The sequence below is a fragment of the Coregonus lavaretus genome (genome assembly GCF_964263955.1).
Source record: "Coregonus lavaretus genome assembly, chromosome: 8".
In the NCBI taxonomy this organism is placed as follows: domain Eukaryota; kingdom Metazoa; phylum Chordata; class Actinopteri; order Salmoniformes; family Salmonidae; genus Coregonus; species Coregonus lavaretus.
In genome coordinates this window covers 13,523,757-13,548,345 of record NC_139995.1, presented here as the reverse complement: position 1 = coordinate 13,548,345, position 24,589 = coordinate 13,523,757, and the positions used below count along the sequence as shown (strand labels likewise).

The following is a 24,589-nucleotide window of genomic DNA, read 5'->3' as shown; positions in this document are numbered from 1 at the left end:
TCACCCCTTCCCCCCCCCCCTCCCCCCTGCTCCTTCCTACACAACGGGGGAGGCGCGGGGACCTGCCCTAATCATCTTCCTTCTTACGAAATCATGTCATTAGTACTTTTCATAGACCTTTTTAGAATATTCATCTACTTAAGCTATCTAATTCAACCTTTCACATTTCTCAATCCACCTAGTAATCTAGGTCCATAGCCCCAATGCGAAAGCTTTACCCACTGTCCCTACCTGGGTTCGAACCAGGGACCCTCAACATACAGTGGGGGAAAAAAGTATTTAGTCAGCCACCAATTGTGCAAGTTCTCCCACTTAAAAATATGAGAGAGGCCTGTAATTTTAATGGGGCCATGTATCGTGAGGAAAAAAATTAATGGGCCATGTATCGTGAGATTTTGAGTGAAAACCTCCTTCCATCAGCAAGGGCATTGAAGATGAAACGTGGCTGGGTCTTTCAGCATGACAATGATCCCAAACACACCGCCCGGGAAACGAAGGAGTGGCTTCGTAAGAAGCATTTCAAGGTCCTGGAGTGGCCTAGCCAGTCTCCAGATCTCAACCCCATAGAAAATCATTGGAGGGAGTTGAAAGTCCGTGTTGCCCAGCGACAGCCCCAAAACATCACTGCTCTAGAGGAGATCTGCATGGAGGAATGGGCCAAAATACCAGCAACAGTGTGTGAAAACCTTGTGAAGACTTACAGAAAACGTTTGACCTGTGTCATTGCCAACAAAGGGTATATAACAAAGTATTGAGAAACTTTTGTTATTGACCAAATACTTATTTTCCACCATAATTTGCAAATAAATTCATTAAAAATCCTACAATGTGATTTTCTGGAGAAAAAAAATATCATTTTGTCTGTCATAGTTGACGTGTACCTATGATGAAAATTACAGGCCTCTCTCATCTTTTTAAGTGGGAGAACTTGCACAATTGGTGGCTGACTAAATACTTTTTTCCCCCACTGTATATATCGTTACAAATTTATAGGTACCTCTCAAATAATCGCTTCGTGGTGTTTTTAGACAATTCTTAATCAACACAAATCACTTCTTCAAACTTTTTACCCGTGGAACCAAAAAATAGACTGTCATTTCCCGGACACTGCCCTTTCCATTATCTCTGCAGTCGCGATGGTTATGACCTGTTTTGTTAAAGTATTTACACGGCGCCTCACACTCTCTTGCAAAATTACCTTCCTTGTTACAGTTAAAGCACTTCCTCTTATCTCCTCCCATATTCTTTCTCCCTGGCTTATTATAGCTATCTAATCTCTTCAACTCTCTGTGTTTAAATTCTCTAGTCTTTCCTGACTCTTTCGAGCCTCCAAAAACCATACTCTCGCTGTCTCTAGCCCCCTATTCTCGCTGTTTCTTCAAATCCGTTCCACAGTTTACATGCATCCGCCTAATCATAGCCTCTAATTTCTCTACATCGAGATGCCCAATAAATCCATACCTCTTCTCCCAAATTGATCCATAATCAATATTCCTTTGATCTCTTCCTAACATATATCTTTCATTCCCCGTTAATTCTCGGACCTCTTTAGAATATTTATTTCCCATGGTAGAAAAATTAGAAATCCCCCCGTTTAGTAATAATTCAATCAATAATTATTTTCTTTGGGACTTATTATTAGGTGCGACTTTTGAGCAAATGTTATGATCTGCTTTTGTAATCAACCATTTAAATTATTCAACCCGTAACCCAGAGTTTTTTAAGACCCCAGTTTCATGAAACGGATGGGACAACCATTTTTTTCTCACGCGACCTATTTTAGTCCCTTCCTTGAAACAATTATCACGTATTTCGATGGATCATTAGGTCTCACACGTATACAACCTTATACGATTTTTTGCTAACACTATCCGTAACCTAGAGGTCGTAACTGCTCTAGTTTCATGAAAGAGTTAGAGCAAATCCCCAGTTGTTTATGACTCTTGACTTGTTTAATGTATCTATCTCACACAATGATAATATCTCCCTTCCTGTTTATATTGTAAACACTGTACCCCGTACAATCTCAATATTAACTAGTTTATTTTGGTAATGGCCTATTACCTTGAGTCATTTCAGACGCCCTTCCTTCCTTTAAGTTACTGTGCTTTACCACTCTAGAATATGGCAAGTCTTATGAGATTTTGGTAATTATTCTCTGCCCTTCACAAGAATTACTATTCTTATACAAGTTCAAATCATTTCACCAAAACCCATGAATAAAAATTACTGACCTTATCCTTGCAGTTGGGATTTAAATGCTTTTTCAGATCTCGTCAACGTCTTTATCGTTCATAAGGTTCATCACCGGCCTGTTTATAACCTTAACGTCAAAGGCCAGGTCTATTCTATACGGATGTTATCATCCGCCCGTGCACGGTTTTCGGTGTCCTCAGAACGACAAAGACGTATTTTTGAGATCCGGCTCGAAGGACCATTTGTCACGACAATTTATATCTCTAATTAATCAAACTTAATGCTCTGAATAATTCCCAGAGGGTGTAAGGCTCTGGTTTAATCATGAATTAAACAAAGGTCCACAACCGGCAAGAATGATCTGTATGTTTAATCATGGAGAGCTCTGCCGCCAAAAAACACATATACAGCTTTTATACCACTTCACACAAAGGCACTTTGCTCCGCCCACCTTTAGGAGGCCTTTAACCAGTTTCTCAGTTCCCTTCATCCTGGAATGTTTGTCTCAGCAGTTTCTAACTCACCCCCTCTGTTAGTGGGTTTATAATGATAACCCTAACACAGTTCAGACAGTCATCATCAGTATTGGGGTTAACAATTTTAGTCATAATCATAATTCCTCTATCACCGTGAAGCACAGGGGTGGCAGCATCATGCTGTGGGGGTACTTTGCTGCAGGAGGGACTGGTGCACTTCACAAAATAGATGGCATCATGAGGAAGGAAAATTATGTGGATATATTGAAGCAACATCTCAAGACATCAGTCAGGAAGTTAAAGCTTGGTCACAAATGGGTCTTCCAAATGGACAATGACCCCAAGCATACTTCCAAAGTTGTGGCAAAATGGCTTAAGGACAACAAAGTCAAGGTATTGGAGTGGCCATCACAAAGCCCTGACCTCAATCCTATAGAACATTTGTGGGCAGAACTGAAAAAGCATGTGCGAGCAAGGAGGCCTACAATCCTGACTCAGTTACACCAGCTCTGTCAGGAGGAATGGGCCAAAATTCACCCAACTTATTGTGGGAAGCTTGTGGAAGGCTACCCGAAACGTTTGACCCAAGTTAAACAATTTAAAGGCAATGCTACCAAATACTAATTGAGTGTATGTAAACTTCTGACCCACTGGGAATGTGATGAAAGAAATAAAAGCTGAAATAAATCACTCCCTACTATTATTCTGACATTTCAGATTCTTAAAATAAAGTGGTGATCCTAACTGACCTAAGACAGGGACATTTTACTAGGATTAAATGTCAGGAATTGAGGAAAACTGAGTTTAAATGTATTTGGCTAAGGTGTATGTAAACTTCCGACTTCAACTGTATGTACATGTAGGTAGGGGTAAAAGTGACTAGGCAATCAGGATAGATAATAAACAGAGTAGCAGCAGCGTATGTGAAGAGTGTGAAAGAGTGTGTCTATGTGTGAGTGTGTGTGAACGTGTGTGTGTGTGTTGGAGTGTCAGTGTAGTATGTGTGAGTGTGTGGGTGGAGTCCAGTGAGTGTGCAGGTGGAGTCCAGTGAGTGTGCATAGAGCAAGAGAGTTAGTGCAAATAAAAAGGGGGGTCAATCCAAGTAGTCCCGGTAGCCATTTGATTAACTGTTCAGCAGTCTTATGGCATGGGGGTAGAAGCTGTTCAGGAGCCTTTTGGTCCCAGACTTGGCGCTCCGGTACTGCTTGCCATGCGGTAGCAGAGAGAACAGTCTATGACTTGGGTGGCTGGAGTCTTTGACAATTTTTAGGGCCTTTCTCTGACACTGCCTGGTATAGAGGTCCTGGATGGCAGGGAGTTCGGCCCCGGTGATGTACTGTGCCGTACGCACTACCCTCTGTAGCGCGTACGGATAACCAAGCAGTTTCCAAGCGGTGATGTAGCCAGTCAAGATGCTCTCAATGGTGCAGCTGTAGAACTGTTTGAGGATCTAAGGGCCCGTGCCAAATCTTTTCAGCCTCCTGAGGGGGAAGAGGCATTGTCGTAACCTCTTCATGACTGTGTTGCTGTGTTTGTGACCTGCTCCGACCCGCTCCAATACAGCCCCGTCGATGTGAATGTGGGTGTGCTCGGCCCTTCGTTTCCTGTAGTCCATGATCAGCTCCTTTGTCTTGCTGACGTTGAGGGAGAGGTTGTTTCTGACCTCCTCCCTATAAGGTGTCTCATCGTCGTCGGTGATCAGGCTTACCACCGTCGTGTCGTCACCAAATGTAATGATGATGTTGGAGTTGTGCGTGGCCACGCAGTCGTGGGTGAACAAGGAGTACAGGTGGGGACTAAGCACACCCACCGTGTTGAGGGTCAGCGTGGCGGATGTGTGGTTGCCTACCCTCACCACCTGGGGGCGGCCCGTCAGGAAGTCCAGGATCACGAGACACGAGACTGTTAGGCTATGGTTCAACCCAGCACTCAGAGAAACAAACACGACTAAGGGAGTGGAAGAAACAAAAATTATTTTAATAAAAGTTCAAATTGTCTTAGTCCAAAAACAACTGAAGTAAAGGAACAGAGTGGGCTAGTCGGCTCCGGAGGAAGGAGAGGCTGAGGCAGGCAGGCAGGCAGGCAGACCGGCAGGCAGGAAGGCAGGCAGGCAGGTTGGGAGGTATGTCTGAACTGAAGACAAAACAAACGACAGGTTAAGGAGAGTAAAGAGCCAGGCTGAAGACAAAGACAAAATAACTCTACTGGTGAGCCAAGTTACCGCTCTGGTAAGAACAACGATCTGGCGCCGGTGGAGAGCCATGCCCAGGAATTAGTAGTGCAGGTTGATGAGAGAATAGGATGCAGCTGCGTAGGCAGGTGTCACGCCCTGGCTCTGGGGACTATGTTATGTTGAGCCAGGGTGTGTAAGTCTATGTTTATTTTCTATGTTGGTCTGAGTGACTCCCAGTCAGAGGCAACGAGTGTCAGCTGGGTGTCTCTGATTGGGAGCCATATTTAACTGTTTGTCTTGCACTTTGTGTTTTGTGGTTTCTTGTTCCTTTTGGTTTGTGTATCAAAGGACTTCACGTTTCGTTCTTTGTTTTGATCACGTGATCTAGTCATTAAATATAAATATGTTCACCCGCAACGCTGCGCCTTGGTCCTCTCTGTTCGACGATCGTGACAGAAGAAACCACCTTAACCAGACCAAGCAGCGTGTTCAGGAGCCATCGCTGGCAGATCTCCATGGCAACCTCGACTGGATCAAGCAGCGGGACGAGGAGAGAGGATGGACGTGGGAGGAGATGATTGCGAGTCTGGCAAGAGGGAGGAGAGACCCCCAGGAAATTTTTAGGGGGGGGCTCACGACGTCGGGCCAGCAGGTGTACGGGTTAGAGCGGTGCAAAGCGTTGGCAGAGAAGGCCGGCAGGTTAGGGGGGCCACTGGGCACAGAGGAGAGGGAAAGTGTGGAGGCACGGCGAGAGGTACTGGGGTGTGTTACCAGTCCGGTCCGGCCCGTTCCTGATCCCTGCGTGGGGCCAGTGGTGTGTGTCCCCAGTACGGTCCGGCCTGTTCCTGCCATTCCCACCAAGTCAGTGGTGCGCGTCGTCAGCCCAGCCCGGCCTGTTCCTGCCATTCCCACCAAGTCAGTGGTGCGCGTCGTCAGCCCGGCCCGGCCTGTTCCTGCCATTCCCACCAAGTCAGTGGTGCGCGTCGTCAGCCCAGCCCGGCCTGTTCCTGCCATTCCCACCAAGTCAGTGGTGTGCGTCGACAGCCCAGCCCGGCCTGTCCCTGCTCCACGCACAAAGCCTACGGTGTGCGTCGACAGCCCAGCCCGGCCCGTTCCTGCTCTCCGCACCAAGTCTGTGGTGCGCGTCGCCAGCCCAGTCCGGCCCATCCAAGCTTCCCGCACCAAGCCAGTGGTGTGCGTCGTCAGCCCTGTCCGGCCCGTTCCTGCTCTCCGCACCAAGTCTGTGGTGCGCGTCGCCAGCCCGGTCCGGCCCGTCCAAGCTCCCCGCACCGGGTCAGTGGTGCACGTCGTCAGCCCGGTCCGGCTCATTCCTGCTCCCCGCACCAAGTCAGGGGTGCGCTTCGTCAGCCCGGTCCGGCCGTTCCTCCTCCACGCATCAAGCCAGGGGTATGCGTCGTCAGTCCAGCACAACCCGTGCCTGGGTCATGTCCGGAGCCGGATCCGCCGCCGAGGCGGAGTGCCCACCCGGTCCCTCCCCTGTTGTGGTTGTTTGGCGCGGCCGGAGTCCGCGCCTTTGGGGGGGGGTACTGTCACGCCCTGGCTCTGGGGACTATGTTATGTTGAGCCAGGGTGTGTAAGTCTATGTTTATTTTCTATGTTGGTCTGAGTGACTCCCAATCAGAGGCAACGAGTGTCAGCTGGGTGTCTCTGATTGGGAGCCATATTTAACTGTTTGTCTTGCACTTTGTGTTTTGTGGTTTCTTGTTCCTTTTGGTTTGTGTATCAAAGGACTTCACGTTTCGTTCTTTGTTTTGATCGTGTGATCTAGTCATTAAATATAAATATGTTCACCCGCAACGCTGCGCCTTGGTCCTCTCTGTTCGACGATCGTGACAGCAGGAATCACTGGAAACAACCCGCAGCTGCACAGGAGAGGCAGATCCTGAGCACGCCCCCTGATCCACTCCAGACACACCCACATAAAGGGGACAAACACACATACAGATACAACAGACAAAGAGGGGACAAAACAAGGAGGAAGGGAAACAGAAAAGGGAGAGACAAGCTGCCCACATAACAGAGACTGTCTTACGTTGTGCCAACTAAACTGTCCCTTAGTGGTAGAGCGTGCTCACCCCCTGGACGTTGTGTGCTGAAGATTGTATGGTTCTCAAAGTTTCCTAATCACAAACAATTAGTTATTCTTCAAATTGCTTGACTTGGCTATAGCATTAAGTAAGATGGCTAGCACGACCGAAATGACGAATGCTAACCAGCCGGGTTCTGGTTCGCGAACATGCCCCAATGAATTAAAAGATACTCACGTTTGTTGACTTGTATGCCTCGGCTCGGTACATGCTCAGGCTGCCGTCGCTAAAATCAGTTTGTGTGCGAGACTAGGGGATGGCTGGCACTGTTTCCCTACTAGTCCGCCGTGCAGGTTCTCTTGACAATAGTGTAGCATTCTTTAAGGGGCTTGACGGTTCCGATAGTGACTTCCTCTCCCGGGTGCCCGTACCTCAGCTCAGTCTGACTTGTGGGAAGCGGAGATGGTTTGGGTCATTGGTCGAGTCGAATGTCTCCCGGCTCCTGTACGCTCTGTCACCGGTTACGGGAGGCTTGATTAAGCACCGCTTGCCTCTCTTCCCAGAAGGTTGCGGGTCCCACCTCGGTGATCCGGTCCTACGTAAACTTTTGAGACCAACCTAGCTAACAAGCGCTGCATAGCATGTCCCTGGTTGCCTCAACTTGGGTGCAGATATTTTATCCAGGTGGGACCCGCACCCTTCTGGGAGAGAGGCAAGCGGTGCTTAATCAAGCCTCACGTAACCGGCGACAGATCGCTTAAGAAGCCGGGAAACATTCGACCCGACCAACGACCCAAACCATCTCCGCGTCCCACAACTTGTATGCGCCCACTCCACCATTCTGGCAGCGTCTTGGGCGTTGTTTAAAGGGTTGACCATAGTGAAGGTGTCATAATACCCATAAAACCTAGCGGTCAAACAGGGAAATGGTTCCAATCGTTTTTCCACCATTCATTTTTCCCATAGGGGATTTTAGAAACTTAAAACAATGGCTGTGTTTCGTGTAGGCTTACCTTGGTGTGACGTTTTGATAACCATGTAAATCTCTCTCATACAAGGTGACAATTATCAATATATTCGGCTCTATTTACTCTCAGATTCGAAAATGCTAATTAGCATCAAAATAGACATCATGCTAGACTACAAATCCCTGCTAGCTCCTGCACGTCATCTCTAGCTGGCATGGGTATTTATGGGTATTATGACTCATACTGTGGTACTCTATAGGATATATTTGTGCTGCGGCGAGTTGGGCATCACCACACACTTTTTTGAGGTTTTATCGCTTGGACGTCACTGCTGGGACAGGGGAAAGTCACTAGGCAGCGCGCCATGTTTGCAATACCTAGACTGCCGCATTTGGCAGGGTCAGGTCTGGGTGGTCTCCCATTGGCCCTTTCATTTAGTATCCATTGGGGTCGGCTTGGGGTGTGGTTATGTTTCCCCATAGTATGTTGTACCGAAGTTGACTGACTGAAAGGGAACGTAACATTATGAATATAACTACTTTTCCCTGAAGGAGGGAAACGAGGTACAACACCTGTTTGGCCCCACGCTGCCTGTTTCTCGGCTTGGTGAAGAGTGGTATTAAATTGAAGGAATGAATCCGAGCCTCACGCTTATCTCCTGTGGAAGGCGGGGCTTCCAGCGAGGAGTGGATTGCATTGGCCTTGTCAGGCGTGATTGTAGATCCTTCAACCGAAGTCGTGAGAGTATGACTCCCCCATAGTATGTTGTACCTCGTTTCCCTCCTTCAGGGGACAGACGTTATAGTCATAATGTTAAATTCTTTACCACTGTGGTTTGCTATAGTTCAAGTTAACTTTTTTTGTCCCAGAGTAGGCAATAAAAACATAAAATCCACAGTCACAAACAACAATGCTATTCATTCTTCTTATAGTTCACACACAAGCTATTATACCTGAAAATATTGACAACCTTTGGAAATAATTGTATTTTTACTGTATTATGTTTTGAGTTATAACATGATTGGATTTTCAGCATGATTTTCCTCCATTTCCATTCCCACCTCTCTGAATTATGGTCAGATGATGGTCTGGTTTGACAGGAAGTGCATTTGTAGCAAGATAAAGTTTCCCTACCCTGAAAGTCTAGACAAATAGGTCTGTGAATCGTGTAATGTAATCACTGTGTCTGTCTGTTTCCCTGCCTCAGTCTCATCAGAGACAGCACAACAAAGACAAGCCCTACAAGTGTCCGAACTGCTACCGTGCCTACTCGGACTCCGCCTCACTGCAGATCCACTTGTCTGCGCATGCCATCAAAAACGCCAAGGCCTACTGCTGCAGCATGTGTGGCAGAGCCTACACCTCAGTGAGTAGGCTATGGGGCAGCATGAGCTAATGTTTTCACAGGATGTGGGCAAACATTGTCAACGTCGTTAGCGACGGAGTCCTAGTGTTGTTTCTTAATTCTCATTCAATATATAAATTGTATTGGTACTGTAGATCAACACTCTAGACTCTTTTTAAAATTACACTTTTGGGGAAGCATTTGTACCTCGTTGTCTACTGAGGCTTGGTGTTAACTGAACCTTTATTTGATGTTTGTCCTCAGGAGACCTACCTTATGAAGCACATGTCCAAACACACGGTGGTGGAACACCTGGTGAGCCATCACTCTCCACAGAGGATGGAGTCTCCAAGTATCCCCATACGGATCTCCCTCATCTGAGCACTTCACCCTGACACCCTACCCGACACCCATGGAGGAACCCCCTGTAAGGTTACCCCTCCACTTAAGCGTAATCAATCCCAGATATTGGCTTTTATTTGTTTGTTTGTATTCCCCCATGTGGGTTCCAAAAATGTGTCAAACTGTATTTGTACCTTATCAAGAGGTATACTTTCTTTCTTTTTTTACACCTCCCTGTCATCTAAATGGTGTGGTTGGGTAATGTTTGGGACATCCAAAGATGATTTTACAGCACTTTCAGGCCTCATAGTATTGGCCAAAAAGGTTTTTAGTCTACTAAGACTATAAAAGGCATTGCTCCAGGCAGCTAAAAAGTTAACCATAGGTGTTATAATGCATTATAGGACCACTCCTATTTTCTTTTTATATTGTCCTTTTCTCTCTTTACTCTTTGCAAAAGTATATTTACATTGGGAACTTTACCTTCCTTTTGGTTAGGTCAACTGACTGTCACACCCTGGCTCTGGGACTCTATATGTTGAGCCAGGGTGTGTTCATTCATTGTGTTCTGTTTCTTGGTTGGGATGTTCTAGGTTGTTGTATTTCTTTGTTTGAGTGACTCCCAATCAGAGGTAACGAGTGTCAGCTGTTGGCTCGTTGTCTCTGATTGGGAGCCATATTTAAACTGTCTGTTTTCACCTTGTGTTTGTGGGTTTTTGTTCGTAGTCAGTCATTGTCACTGTGGACTTCACGAATCGTTATTTGTTTTGTTGTTTCGCTTTAATTAAATAAAGCATCATGTTCGTGCAACACGCTGCGCTTTGGTCTATTCCTTTCCAAGACGATCGTGACAGAAAAACCCACCGTAAAAGGACCAAGCAGCGTGTCCAGGAGCAGGCAGACTGGACATGGGAGGAAGCGCCAGGAAAGGAGATAGAGAGGCTGGCGGTGGGCAAAGTGTGGTCCTGGGAGGACATGCTCGGGGGCAAGGGACCTTGGGGTAGGATCAAGGCCCTGGCGAGAGAGGAGCAGCGGCGTCAGCAGTGCCATCGTCGGACGGACGAGAGGCACCCCCAAGAATTTTTTAGGGGGGGGCACACGGCATGGGCGACTGGGCAGCAGGAGGCTGCCACAGGGCTTATTGGGCGATTTGGAGAGGAGGCCACCGGGTTTGGGGGGCCAGAAGGCAGGTTCGCGGAGCCTGGACGGAGAGCGGAACCAACTTCCCGTGCTCAGGCATGGCAGCATGGGACGGGGCAGGTTCCGCGGTATGCGGAGCGGCGTACTGTGCCACGAGTGGTCCGGCATAGTCCTGTACGTTCTGTGCGAGCACCCCGCACGTGTCGTGCGAAGGTGGGTATGCAGCCAGGACGGAGTGTGCCGGCTCAACGCTCGTGGTCTCCAATGCCTCTCCGCGGTCCCGGATTTCCTGCTCCAGTGTCACGTGCTGTTATGCCAGTACGGGTACACAGCCCTGTACGTCCTGTGCGGATGCCACACACAGTGCGTGTGAGGGTAGGCATTCAGCCAGGACGGGTGGTGGCCGCTCTTCACTCCAGGTCTCCTATCCGTCTCCACAGCCCAGCCCGGCCTGTCCCTGCTCCACGCACCAAACCTACGGTGTGCGTCGCCAGCCCAGCCCGGCCTGTTCCTGCTCCACGCACCAAGCCTACGGGGTGCGTCGCCAGCCCAGCCCGGCCTGTTCCTGTTCCACGCACAAAGCCTACGGTGTGCGTCGCCAGCCCAGCCCGGCCTGTTCCTGCTCCACGCACCAAACCTACGGGGTGCGTCGCCAGCCCAGCCCGGCCTGTTCCTGTTCCACGCACAAAGCCTACGGTGTGCGTCGCCAGCCCAGCCCGGCCTGTTCCTGCTCCACGCACCAAACCTACGGGGTGCGTCGCCAGCCCAGCCCGGCCTGTTCCTGTTCCACGCACAAAGCCTACGGTGTGCGTCGCCAGCCCTGCCCGGCCTGTTCCTGCCACTCGCACCAAACCTACGGTGCGAGTCGTCAGCCTGGTCCAGCCCGTTCCTGCTACTCGCACCAAGCCAGGGGTGCGAGTCGTCAGCCTGGTCCAGCCCGTTCCTGCTACTCGCACCAAGCCAGGGGTGCGAGTCGTCAGCCTGGTCCAGCCCGTTCCTGCTACTCGCACCAAGCCAGGGATGCGAGTCGTCAGTCCGATGAGGCCCGTTCCGGCTCCACGCACCAAACCAGGGGTGCGTATCGTCAGCCCGGTCCGGTCCGTTGCTGCTCCACGCACCAAGCCAGGGGTTCGCATCGTCAGCCAGGTCCGGTCAGTTCCTGCCTCACGCGCCAAGCCAGGGGTGCGCGTCGTCAGTCCGGTGCCTGATCAGGTACCGGGCAGCTGCTCCACAACGGAGCTTGAGCAATCCGCTCCGTCGATGTCCGGTCCAGATCCAGCCAGCGGGGTCAGACCGGACCGGGGGCGCTACGGGGGAATTGTGGAAGGGTGGTGGTCAAGCCCGGAGCCGGAGCCGCCTCCGAGGAGGAATGCCCACCCAGCCCTCCCCTGTTTGGGTTTTGTTAAGGCGCGGTCGCAGTCCGCGCCTTTAGGGGGGGGTACTGTCACACCCTGGCTCTGGGACTCTATATGTTGAGCCAGGGTGTGTTCATTCATTGTGTTCTGTTTCTTGGTTGGGTTGTTCTAGGTTGTTGTATTTCTTTGTTTGAGTGACTCCCAATCAGAGGTAACGAGTGTCAGCTGTTGGCTCGTTGTCTCTGATTGGGAGCCATATTTAAACTGTCTGTTTTCACCTTGTGTTTGTGGGTTTTTGTTCCTAGTCAGTCATTGTCACTGTGGACTTCACGAATCGTTATTTGTTTTGTTGTTTCGCTTTAATTAAATAAAGCATCATGTTCGTGCAACACGCTGCGCTTTGGTCTATTCCTTTCCAAGACGATCGTGACACTGACCAATAAGACAAATTCCTAAATCATGAATCCAAGTATTTGTTTTTGCTACTCCTAATGTCAATGTTTGCATCATTTTGTTACTTAAAAAGGAATTGTTCTCATGTAAGCTTTATCACGTTTAAGTATGTCTCTTAGACACAATGCACACAAAATACTTTCCAATTGGAGGGTCAATACCTATGTTTTATTGTTGTAGTTGTATTTTTCATCTTGTTGATGTTATTGTCCATGGTATTAAAAAGGACACTGCTGAAGGCAATCCTGAAAAGCACCAAAATATATTTTTAATCTGATGTTGGTATTTGTAGAAACTCAGCATGTAAGAGTAAAAATATTTTGGTTCGCCTAATTTATGTATTGAAGAAATGTAGCACAAAAAATTGTCCATTATGGAACTGATATATTTGTTGGTTCAAGCCATTCCAGTACCTGACAGATTTTCAACAAGATTTTAATGGAGGCAGACAACTAATTTCTTCAAACACACATTTTATTATAGGTAGAGGGTTCAATGTGACTCGATTGAACCCTCTACCATTTGTCATGCTGTGGTAAATGACATGCATGAGCTCTGCCTGTGTGGTACACATATTTGTTTTGACCGACGTTGATGAGGAAGGGGTCTCCTCATATTTCCTTTTATCTTACCTATGAAATAGGAATGAAAAGTACAAATACGAGAATTCACAGGTTTGCAACCAAATGAATGTAATCCTTTTAAATTGTTATATTTTCCCCATGTCTGCCAGTGATGGATATGGTGTGCTATCTGGTAGAAAATGGCAGAGCACATTACAAAATGTGATCCCTCCTGGCCTTTCATTGGTTAACACCTGTGAAACTCTTTGCGAAGAACAACATGTGTTGCCTCATCACTGTCTCCTTTTCTATTGAGTGATTATTTGTACATTTATTCTGCAGCTATGTCCTGCAGGTTATTTTATGCCCTTTAATGTTTGAATTGAAAATTAGTAAATTGCTGTTTTGGGTGTCCCATGAAATATGTATAGATATCTTTATGTACTAAAAGACCTCCTTGTGTCTTGTAATCACTTTGCTCTCATGTCTAAATATGAATGATTAACATTTTGTTAATTTTATACACATTTAAGCCTTAACTTTTATCATTGTATTACATTTTATTTGCCCCATATTGATGCTTCTCTGTAACCAGAGTTTTATGCATTTTTATTTCATAGCATGGAATATACTGTAAATAAACTATATTAACTGTTAACCCCTTTTCTATAGGAAATGATTATATAGGTCTAGCTATTATTACAAAAATCATTTTTTCATTTGTCATGCATTGTGGTACCATATACACATTACACACAGTCAAGACTTAGAGTGAATTTACTTTGTGTAAGAATTAGCAAAAAATAAAAGTATGAAAATGTTCCAATAGTTTTGGATTATTTTTATTGGCCAATATGTCCTTACATAATAATGTATAAATTATACTTCAAGACCTACATAAGCATTTCTTATCAACTGTTGTTCCTTGGCAAACATTTATTTCAAATATGTATATGATGCTGGAGATACTTTGCCTTTCAGTTAGGCTACCTGAGTAAGGTATGTACTGCAGTCAGGAATGGTCACCTCATCCACCTGAATCAACAGATTCCCTCATGCCTGTTCATAGCCCCAAATTGACTCCCATACCATTCTATGACCTTTTGATGCCAATAAGCATTTGAAATTGTACTCTTGATACTCGCCTGGTGATGTTCAGCACCACGCTTTCGTGATGGTATATCTCGCAATTTATTTTGACCTGTCCTTGATTCTTTTCCCTTGTTGCTTTGGCACACACGCCTCATCTCGAAAGTATCTCGCTCAGTCGTGTGATATGACAAATGAACTCAGGATAATCCGACGAATTGTCAGATGAGTCATGTTGGCATGGGGAAAGATGCCGCGTTCACGTGCTATCCGAGTTATCGGAAGATCTTAGTTCCAAGTGGGACATTTCATTTTAACGACCCTACAAGACGTAATTACAGGGAAGCTCGGAGAAATGTTTGTTACCTGAGTTGCCGAGTTGTGACGTTTCACCACTTACCTTTTACCTTTTCAACCATATGACAACACGTTTCCCACGAGCACATGAAGCCACCCAAACTTCTCCCCCAGGATACTACTTCTCTTGAGATTAATGCCGCGTTCTGATTCGTTGAACGCTGCAGTTATATAACTACAACCAGCTAGCAAGTGATAGTTTCCTAGTTCTGACTAGTGATAGTTTCCTAGTTCTGACTAGTACTTGAAAGCGGCATCAGTTTATTATAGACGCATCAACAAGCAGGTGTGTTTACAAGAGCAGGTAGGCTACAATATTTCCATCTACACCTGATGACATTGATGCTGTTTTTAATTTGTGTTAACGCACTAATTCATGTTTTTGTGATATTTGTGCCTTATCCCTGCTGTATTTAGGCTACTTTAGAATCACATATGTATGATAAATGTATAGCCTAAATTTAAGTAGGCCTACATTTTATTAACCTAAATCCAAGTAAATAATTACTTATCTTTATAATGCGCTGTTCATCATGGCCATAATAACATCAGTTTGGTATTCACTTTAACAATGTAAATGTAAATCCCTCAGCATATTCGTTTCACTCCGTTATACCATCTGAAACAGACTTCGGAAGAGAAAAAAAAAACGCATTGGCAACACAATGAGGTAGGCTATGACTTATGTGATGATGCATGTATGTCATCTATGTTAATAGACTTATTATTTAAGATAAAGTTAATTACCCGTTAATTATATTTATTTAAAATTCATTTTGGGGTATTCATTCATTCGAACAAAATTAAACACCTTGACTGGGACCATGCTAATCCAAACTCCCGGGTTCACGTTCTAGTTGGAACTAGCAAAAAATATATATTTTAAATAAAATCCCTCTCATAACCCCTGAACTAATAAAATTGATCACAATAAATGAAAGGGTCACAATGTTGGGACAATAATATTTCACTGTCAAAACAGACTTAAAAATTAAAACGTCCTGGTCTTTTATGTCGTTTTGCCATGTTTTCAGGTAAAACAGGAAATATAGGCCTACTGATGACAGTTATTGCCTTGACTCCCTATTGCACCTTCTGAAAATATTTTCTTTTCTATTTTCCAGCAGATTAATGTACAAGGCAAAGTGTGTATTAACATTTGCATTCTGTGCCTCTGTGCTGCTCTTCATAGCCTACTTCACACCTACATCAGTAAGGTAATCATTTTCCAAACAGTAGCACCCCACCCCATGCATCTCTCTACCTAAACCAAAAAATTAACATACCATACCCTCTTCCTAATCAAACCGATAACTCCTTCTCCCATTCGCCAATCAATGGCTATATATTTCACTAAATCCATCTCATATGTTGAAGGTATGGTTGTTATCTAGTGAACTTTCCATAACCAGAAACACATTACCAGTCACACACAATAGAAACAATCCATACACTTCACCTAGAAACAGAAAGGTGTGTACGTTTTGACCCAGCATGTTGCGTTGCATTGCAGGTACTTGGAGGGGTTCCTTCCCATGAGCCGATGTCCTCTAGCCCCTGCAGAGAAGCTGAAGCTGGGGAACAGTATAGATGCCTCCCTAGACCTGTGGTAGGTAGCTTAGTGGGTAAGAGCGTTGTGCCAGTAACCGAAAGGTCGCTGGTTCTAATCCCCGAGCCGACTAGGTGAAAAATCTGTTGATGTGCCCTTAAGCAAGGCACTTAACCCTAATTGCTCCTGTAAGTCGCTCTGGATAAGAGCGTCTGCTAAATGACTAAAAATGATTGTCTGCACAATGACATGCCCAGAGCATGCCATTACTTTCACTGTGTTCACTACTTTTATTTGTTTTGTGTTGGAGGCTGACAATGAAATCTCAAGATCTTTTTAATGACGTGCATTGATATCAAACTGTGTTATTGGTAAAAGTATGGGGCTAAGCTCAACACAGTTCTATACCACAAATAGTTCCTTGTAATAGGTTACTTAGTGCAATGTCAACCACATAATCTGCTTGTTCAACCTGCTTGGCAGTATATTTGGGAGAACGGGCAGTGGTTTTAGTTAGAGGTATGTTTGTTTGTCAGACACTGTATGCACAATAATTAGCTAGTCAGCCAGCAGTCAAATGCTTCATGCTTTAGTGCAGGGGTATTCAAATGTTACCCTACGAGGTCCGGACTACCCCACTGGGCACACGCTGGTTGACTCAACGTTGTTTCCACGTCAATAAAATCACGTTGAACCAACATGGAATAGACGTTGAATTGACGTCTGTGCCCAGTGGGACTGCTGGTTTTCTGTTCTACCGGGGCGGCAGGTAGCTTAGTGGTTAAGAGCGTTGTGCCAGTAACCGAAAGGTCGCTGGTTCTAATCCCCGAGCCGACTAGGTGGAAAATCTGTCGATGTGCCCTTGAGCAAGGCACTTAACCCTAATTGCTCCTGTAAGTCGCTCTGGATAAGAGCGTCTGCTAAAATGACGTAAATGTAAAATAATTAATTGCACCCACCTGGTGTCCCAGGTTTAAATCTGTCCCTGGTTGGAGGGGAAGAATGGGGAAAAAACCAGTGGAACTAGCTTTGAGTTCCAGATTTGAATTTGAGTGCTTTAGTGTATACAGTGCATTCGGAAAGTATTCAGACCCCTTAACTTTTTCCACATTTTGTTACATTACAGCCTTATTCTAAAATGGATTAAATATATTTTTTCCATCAATCTACACACAATACCCCATAATGATTAAGAAAAACCGTTTTTTAGATTTTTTTGCAAATGTATTAAAAATAAAAAACGTATATGACATTTACATACAGTGAGGGAAAAAAGTATTTGATCCCCTACTGATTTTGTACGTTTGCCCACTGACAAAGAAATGATCAGTCTATAATTTTAATGGTAGGTTTATTTGAACAGTGAGAGACAGAATAACAACAAAAAAATCCAGAAAAACGCATGTCAGAAATGTTATAAATTGATTTGCATTTTAATGAGGGAAATAAGTATTTGACCCCCTCTCAATCAGAAAGATTTCTGGCTCCCAGGTGTCTTTTATACAGGTAACGAGCTGAGATTAGGAGCCCACTCTTAAAGGGAGTGCTCCTAATCTCAGCTTGTTACCTGTATAAAAGACACCTGTCCACAGAAGCAATCAATCAATCAGATTCCAAACTCTCCACCATGGCCAAGACCAAAGAGCTCTCCAAGGATGTCAGGGACAAGATTGTAGACCTACACAAGGCTGGAATGGGCTACAAGACCATCGCAAAGCAGCTTGGTGAGAAGGTGACAACAGTTGGTGCGACTATTCGCAAATGGAAGAAACACAAAATAACTGTCAATCTCCCTCGGCCTGGGGCTCCATGCATGATCTCACCTCGTGGAGTTGCAATGATCATGAGAACGGTGAAGAATCAGCCCAGAACTACACGGGAGGATCTTGTCAATGATCTCAAGGCAGCTGGGACCATAGTCACCAAGAAAACAATTGGTAACACACTACGCCGTGAAGGACTGAAATCCTGCAGCGCCCGCAAGGTCCCCCTGCTCAAGAAAGCACATATACAGGGCCGTCTGAAGTTTGCCAATGAACATCTGAATGATTCAGAGGAGAACTGGGTGAAAGTGTTGTGGTCAGATGAGACCAAAATGGAGCTCTTTGGCATCAACTCAACTCGCCGTGTTTGGAGGAGGATGAATGCTGCCTATGACCCCAAGAACACCATCCCCACTGTCAAACATGGAGGTGGAAACATTATGCTTTGGAGGTGTTTTTCTGCTAAGGGGACAGGACAACTTCACCGCATCAAAGGGACGATGGACGGGGCCATGTACCGTCAAATCTTGGGTGAGAACCTCCTTCCCTCAGCCAGGGCATTGAAAATGGGTCGTGGATGGGTATTCCAGCATGACAATGACCCAAAACACACGGCCAAGGCAACAAAGGAGTGGCTCAAGAAGAAGCACATTAATGTCATGGAGTGGCCTAGCCAGTCTCCAGACCATAATCCCATAGAAAATCTGTGGAGGGACCTGAAGGTTCAAGTTGCCAAACGTCAGCCTCGAAACCTTAATGATTTGGCGAAGATCTGCAAAGAGGAGTGGAACAAAATCCCTCCTGAGATGTCTGCAAACCTGGTGGCCAACTACAAGAAACGTCTGACATCTGTGATTGCCAACAAGGGTTTTGCCACTAAGTCATGTTTTGCAGAGGGGTCAAATACTTATTTCCCTCATTCAAATGCGAATCAATTGATAACATTTTTTACATGCGATTTTCTGGATTTTTTGTTGTTATTCTGTCTCTCACTGTTCAAATAAACCTACCATTAAAATTATAGACTGATCATGTCTTTGTCAGTGGGAAAACTTACAAAATCAGCAGGGGATCAAATACTTTTTTCCCTCACTGTAAGTATTCAGACCCTTTACTCAGTACTTTGTTGAAGCATCTTTGGCAGCAATTACAGCCTCTAGTCTTCTTGGGTATGAAGCTACAAGCTTGGCACACCTGTATTTGGGGAGTTTCTCCCATTCTTCTCTGCAGATCCTCTCAAGCTCTGTCAGGTTGGATGGGGAGCGTCACTGCACAGCTATCTGTAGGTCTCTCCAGAGATGTTCGATCAGGTTCAAGTCCGGGCTCTGGCTGGGCCGCTCAAGGACATTCAGAGACTTGTCCCGAAGCCACTCCTGTGTTGTCTTGGCTGTGTGCTTAGGGTCATTGTCCTGTTGGAAGGTTGAACCTTCGCCCCAGTCTGAGGTCCTGAGCAGGTTTTCATCAAGGATCTCCCTGTACTTTGCTCCGTTCATCTTTCCCTTGATACTGACTAGTGTCCCAGTCCCTGCCGCTGAAAAACATCCCCACAGCATGACGCTGCCACCACCATGTTTCACCGTAAGTTCAGGCCAAAGAGTTCAATCTTGGTTTCATCAGACCAGAGAATCTTGTTTCTCATGTTCTGAGAGTCCTTTTGATGCCTTTTGGCAAACTCCAAGCGGGCTCTCATGTGCCTTTTACTGAGGAGTGGCTTCCGTCTGGCCACGCTAACATAAATGCCTGATTGGTGGAGTGCTGCAGCGATGGTTGTCCTATTGGAAGGTTCTCCCATCGCCACAGAGGAACTCTGGAGCTCTGTCAGAGTGACCATCAGGTGTTTGGTCACCTTCCTGACCAAGGTCCTTCTCCCCCAATTTCTCAGTTTGGCCGGGCGGCCAGCTCTAGGAACAGTCTTGGTGGTTCTAAACTTCTTCCATTTAAGAATGATGGAGGCCGCTGTGTTCTTAGGGACCTTCAATGCTGCAGAATTTTTTTGGTACCCTTCCCCAGATCTGTGCCATAACACAATCCTTTCTCTAAGCTCTACGGACAATTCCTTCAACCTCATGGCTTGGTTTTTGCTCTGACATGCACTGTCAACTGTGGGACCTTATATAGACAGGTGTGTGCCTTTCTAAATCATGTCCAATCAATTGAATTTACCACAGGTGGAATCCAATCAAGTTGTAGAAACATCAAGGATGATAAATGGAAACAGGATGCATCTGAGCTCAATTTCGAGTCTCGTAGCAAAGGGTCTGAATACTTATGTAAACAGGGTATTTCTGTTTTTTTATTTTTACTTTGTCATTATGGGATATTGTGTGTAGATTGAGGATTGTCTTTGTTTTTAATTTAATCCATTTCAGAATAAGGCTGTAACAAAATGTGGAAAAAGTCAAGGGGTCTGAATACTTTCCAAATGCACTGTAAGTCCTGCAATATTCAAATGCACTAAAAAGGGCCACTCCCTTGAGCATTGACAGCATGTTAACCTTGCTTCATATCTTCCACGGTCTCTAAAAAAAGGGGTTAATTACCCTTATTACCCTTTTATTCTATATCATTTTCCTGTTGTCTCCCTGAATGCTCCGATTCCATATACCACACAGTACACACTACAGTGAAGCCACTGTTTTTTGGCCATTGTTTGTTCTGAAACCCAGACCTCTGTCGGTTCTTTTCTTTCCTACCAGGTCCAGAGGTGATGTTCAGACCTGCACTTACTGGGGAGCCCCTGTGATCTGGGATGGGATGTTTGACCCAGATCATTACGACCAGGAGCACAGGAAGAACCACTCCTCTGTGTCTCTCACTGTATTCGCTGTGGGCAGGTCGGTTTTTCATCTGTTACCAGTTTAAAATCAATTTATCAATTCTTATGAAACACTTTTCAGTCACGTAAACAACATATTTGGAGATGTTCTTCTTGAACCAGAGTTTTACTCCTTCCCATCCCAAGGTATCTAGATGCCTACCTGAAGGCATTCCTTCTCTCTGCTGAGCGTCACTTTATGGTGGCTTTACCTGTGACATACTATGTGTTCACGGACGTTCCCGAGAGGGTACCAGACATCCAGCTTGGTCCTGGGCGTAGCCTGAAAGTTGTGAGGGTGCAGAGACACTCTCGCTGGCAGGACATCTCCATGATGCGTATGAGGGCTATCGCAGATGCCATCGAGTCACAGATTCGTCACCACAGCCGCTACGTCTTCTGCTTTGACGTGGACCAGGTGTTTGTGGGTCGGTTCGGCTCAGAGACTTTGGGAGACTGTGTGGCTCTGCTCCACGCCTACTACTACCACCGACCACAGAGCCTCTACACCTACGACCGCAACCCCAGGTCCAGGGCTTACATGGAGAGTGGGGACTTCTACTATCATGCTGCTGTGTTTGGAGGCTCGTGGCAGACAGTGAAGAAAATGACAGAGACCTGTTACCAGGCCATCATGGAGGACAAGGAGAACCAGGTGGAGGCTCTGTGGCATGACGAGAGTCACCTCAACAAGTACCTGTGGCTCCATAAGCCCAGCAAAGTGCTGTCTCCTGAGTACTGCTGGGACAGCAACATCGGCTACCGTGGTGACATACATGTGACCCGCCTGCTCTGGTCAGAGAAAAAATATGACACACTCCGGGTTACAGAGTGAGTAATCAGAACCTGTGTGCAATAATCTAATGAGCAAAAGCCCCTGAAGCTTCAAACATAGTCCACAGTACGGAGCTGCGATAGTCTACAGCCCAATGTGACTTATGCCCATGCCTTGTTCAGAGCAATGAGGCTTGTAAATATGTCACAATGGGCTGTCAGATTATTGGAGCTGTGAAACTGTGGAATCTTTGGCTTGTGTATTGAAACATGATTTTACCAAGTAGTACGTTTCGCTTCAGTTGTCTGGCGGTATTGTCTCTCCACCCACCCAGCTTGCTGTCTGTGGCTGCCAGGAATTCCCCTGTTAAACCCGGATGTCTAGTCTGGAACAAATGGGAAATGTATGCAAATGATTTAACTTAGGCTATGCTTGCACTGCTTCTTTTGTATGGTTAATATTTATTTGAGGATTATGAAGTAAAAATCTGTTCTATAAAGTTGTATTAGATATTGGAAATTGTTTTTTTGTATAATTAATTTTACAAATAAAGATGGATACCTTATCCAAGTTTATTTTTTAAGAACTTGTCAGGATCCACCCATAGCAACCCCACTCCAAAATAAGGGCTAGATTCGATCAGTAGCACTACGGGTTGAATCTAGGCCTAACTGTCTAAAAATGACAACATCTCAGGTTGGGGATATTGCATGCCTCTAAGGACAAGGATTTACTGGCCACATGTCTTCGAATAACAACATTCTTAAAGGGAGGCTGAACTCACTGATTTTGCCTGGGTTTTTCTGCTACTCATTAAAATGAGATTTGCTTCTTTGGGGTGCGATTCAATGTGGGTGAATTATGTAAGGGATAAATGCCAATGTTCTGTACATTATCTTGAAAAAAGTGGATGACGCAATGGGACGGCGAGTTAGCCCTTCTAGCCTGTCAGAAACAAATATTCAACAATGCTGTGGTATAAGTTCGCTATATCGTACCCTGGCAGTTATTGTTTGTCCCACTTTACTCACCGTAGTTGAGTCATCCCAAACATCCTGAGCCACCATACGATCTCTGACCTTGCCTAAAGGAATAACTGTTGTTTGTGATGCTAATGTTAGCTCAGGAATGTTTAGATGTTTGAGTTGGGGTGGGGGGTAAAACCAAAACAACTTTTATAAAGAACAAGTCTTGTTCTTTCAACATAACATTGGCGACGATTGGTAGTTCTGCTGTCTGTAAAGAAATGGGGGGACAGTAGGTTGGTTCTGCTGCTACGATTGGATAGCGTGTACAGCAGCACACGTGCAGCTGTGCTCGGGATGATGTGGGTGCTGCCAGCAGTGCCAGGCAACGGTCCCGTGTGGGCAGGATTGAAAACGGTGATGTTCTCGATTCTTTGACAAATTATCCTATTTACACCCCTTTTAACAAATTATTACTGTTTTTCTAAGTCTAAATACTGTTCTACTAATTACTCTCCTTGGTTTAAACTTAAAGCAGCAATCAGCAGTTGAAACAATAACAGAGCGTGCTGCCCACCCGTTTTGGTAAGAAGCTGAGGGATGGGGCAGGAGAAAGCTAACCTCTCAAATGCATAGACAGAGCTATGGATGCAAGGATTGATCAAAATTATAGTTTGAACCATGTTTTGAGGCTATATAGTGTTTGTTTACAAACGTTGTAGTAAAACAAGCTTATATTTTGGGTTCTGATGGGGTACGACAGTTGAACTAAGCTCATGAGGCATTTACAGTACCAGTCAAAAGTTTGGACACACCTACTCATTCAAGGGTTTTTCTTTATTGTTACTATTTTCTACATTGTAGAATAATAGTGAAGACATCAAAACTATGAAATGACACAAATGGAATCATGTAGTAACCAAAAAAGTGTTAAACAAATCAAAATATATTTTATATTTGAGATTCTTCAAAGTAGCCACCCTCTGCCTTGATGACAGCTTTGCACACTCAACCTGGAATGCATTTCAATTAACAGGTGTGCCTTCTTAAAAGTTAATTTGTGGAATTCCTTTCCTCCTTAATGCGTTTGAGCCAATCAGTTGTGTTGAGACAAGGTAGCTCTATTTGGTAAAAGACCAAGTCCATATTATGGCAAGAACAGCTCAAATAAGCAAAGAGAAACGACAGTCCATCATTACTTTAAGACATGAAGGTCAGTCAATACGGAACATTTCAAGAACTTTGAAAGATTCTTCAAGTGCAGTCGCAAAAACCATCAAACGCTATGATGAAACTGGCTCTCATGAGGACCGCCACAGGAAAGCAAGACCCAGAGTTACCTCTGCTGCAGAGGATAAGTTCATTAGAGTTAACTGCACCTCAGATTGCAGCCCAAATAAATGCTTCACAGAGGTCAAGTAACAGACACATCTCAACATCAACTGTTCAGAGGAGACTTCGTGAATCAGGCCTTCATGGTCGAATTGCTGCAAAGAAACCACTACTAAAGGACACCAATAAGAAGAAGAGACTTGCTTGGGCCAAGAAACGCGAGCAATGGACATTAGACTGGTGGAAATCTGTCCTTTGGTCTGATGAGTCCAAATTTGAGATTTTTTCCAACTGCTGTGTCTTTGTGAAAAGCAGAGTAGATTAATGGATGATCTCCGCATGTGTGGTTCCCACCGTGAAGCATGGAGGAGGTGGTGTGATGGTGCTTTTCTGGTGACACTGTCTGTGATTTATTTACAATTTAAGGCACACTTAACCAGCATTGCTACCACAGCATTCTGCAGCAATACGCCATCCCATCTAATTAGCGCTTAGTGGGACTATCATTTGTTTTTCAAAAGGATAATGACCCAACACAGATGGATTGATGGAGTGCTGCATCAGATGACCTGGCCTCTACAATCACCCGACCTCAGCCCAATTGAGATGGTTTGGGATGAGTTGAACCTCAGAGTGAAGGAAAAGCAGCCAACAAGTGCTCAGCATGTGGGAACTCCTCAAGACTTTTGGAAAAGCATTCCAGGTGAAGCTGGTTGAGAGAATGCCACGAGTGTGCTAAGCTGTCATCAAGGCAAAGGGTGGCTACTTTGAAGAATCTCAAATATATTTTGATTTGTTTAACAGTTTTCTGGTTACTACATGATTCCATATGTGTTATTTCATAGTTTTGATGTCTTCACTATTATTCTACAATGTAGAAAATTT

At 45.4% G+C, this 24,589-nt stretch overlaps 1 protein-coding gene across 1 annotated transcript; it reads left to right on the top strand.

The window, feature by feature from the left end:
* Positions 1–15,170: 15,170 nt before the first annotated feature.
* Positions 15,171–21,467, top strand: LOC311133436 (alpha-1,3-galactosyltransferase 2-like; the record flags this gene model as incomplete). Its single annotated transcript, XM_084166926.1, has 5 exons — positions 15,171–15,175; positions 15,633–15,722; positions 16,019–16,114; positions 20,514–20,651; positions 20,780–21,467. 5 exons carry the CDS (start codon positions 15,171–15,173, stop codon positions 21,465–21,467), a joined length of 1,017 nt encoding a protein of 338 aa, XP_084023052.1.
* Between the last annotated feature and the right edge of the window lie 3,122 nt (positions 21,468–24,589).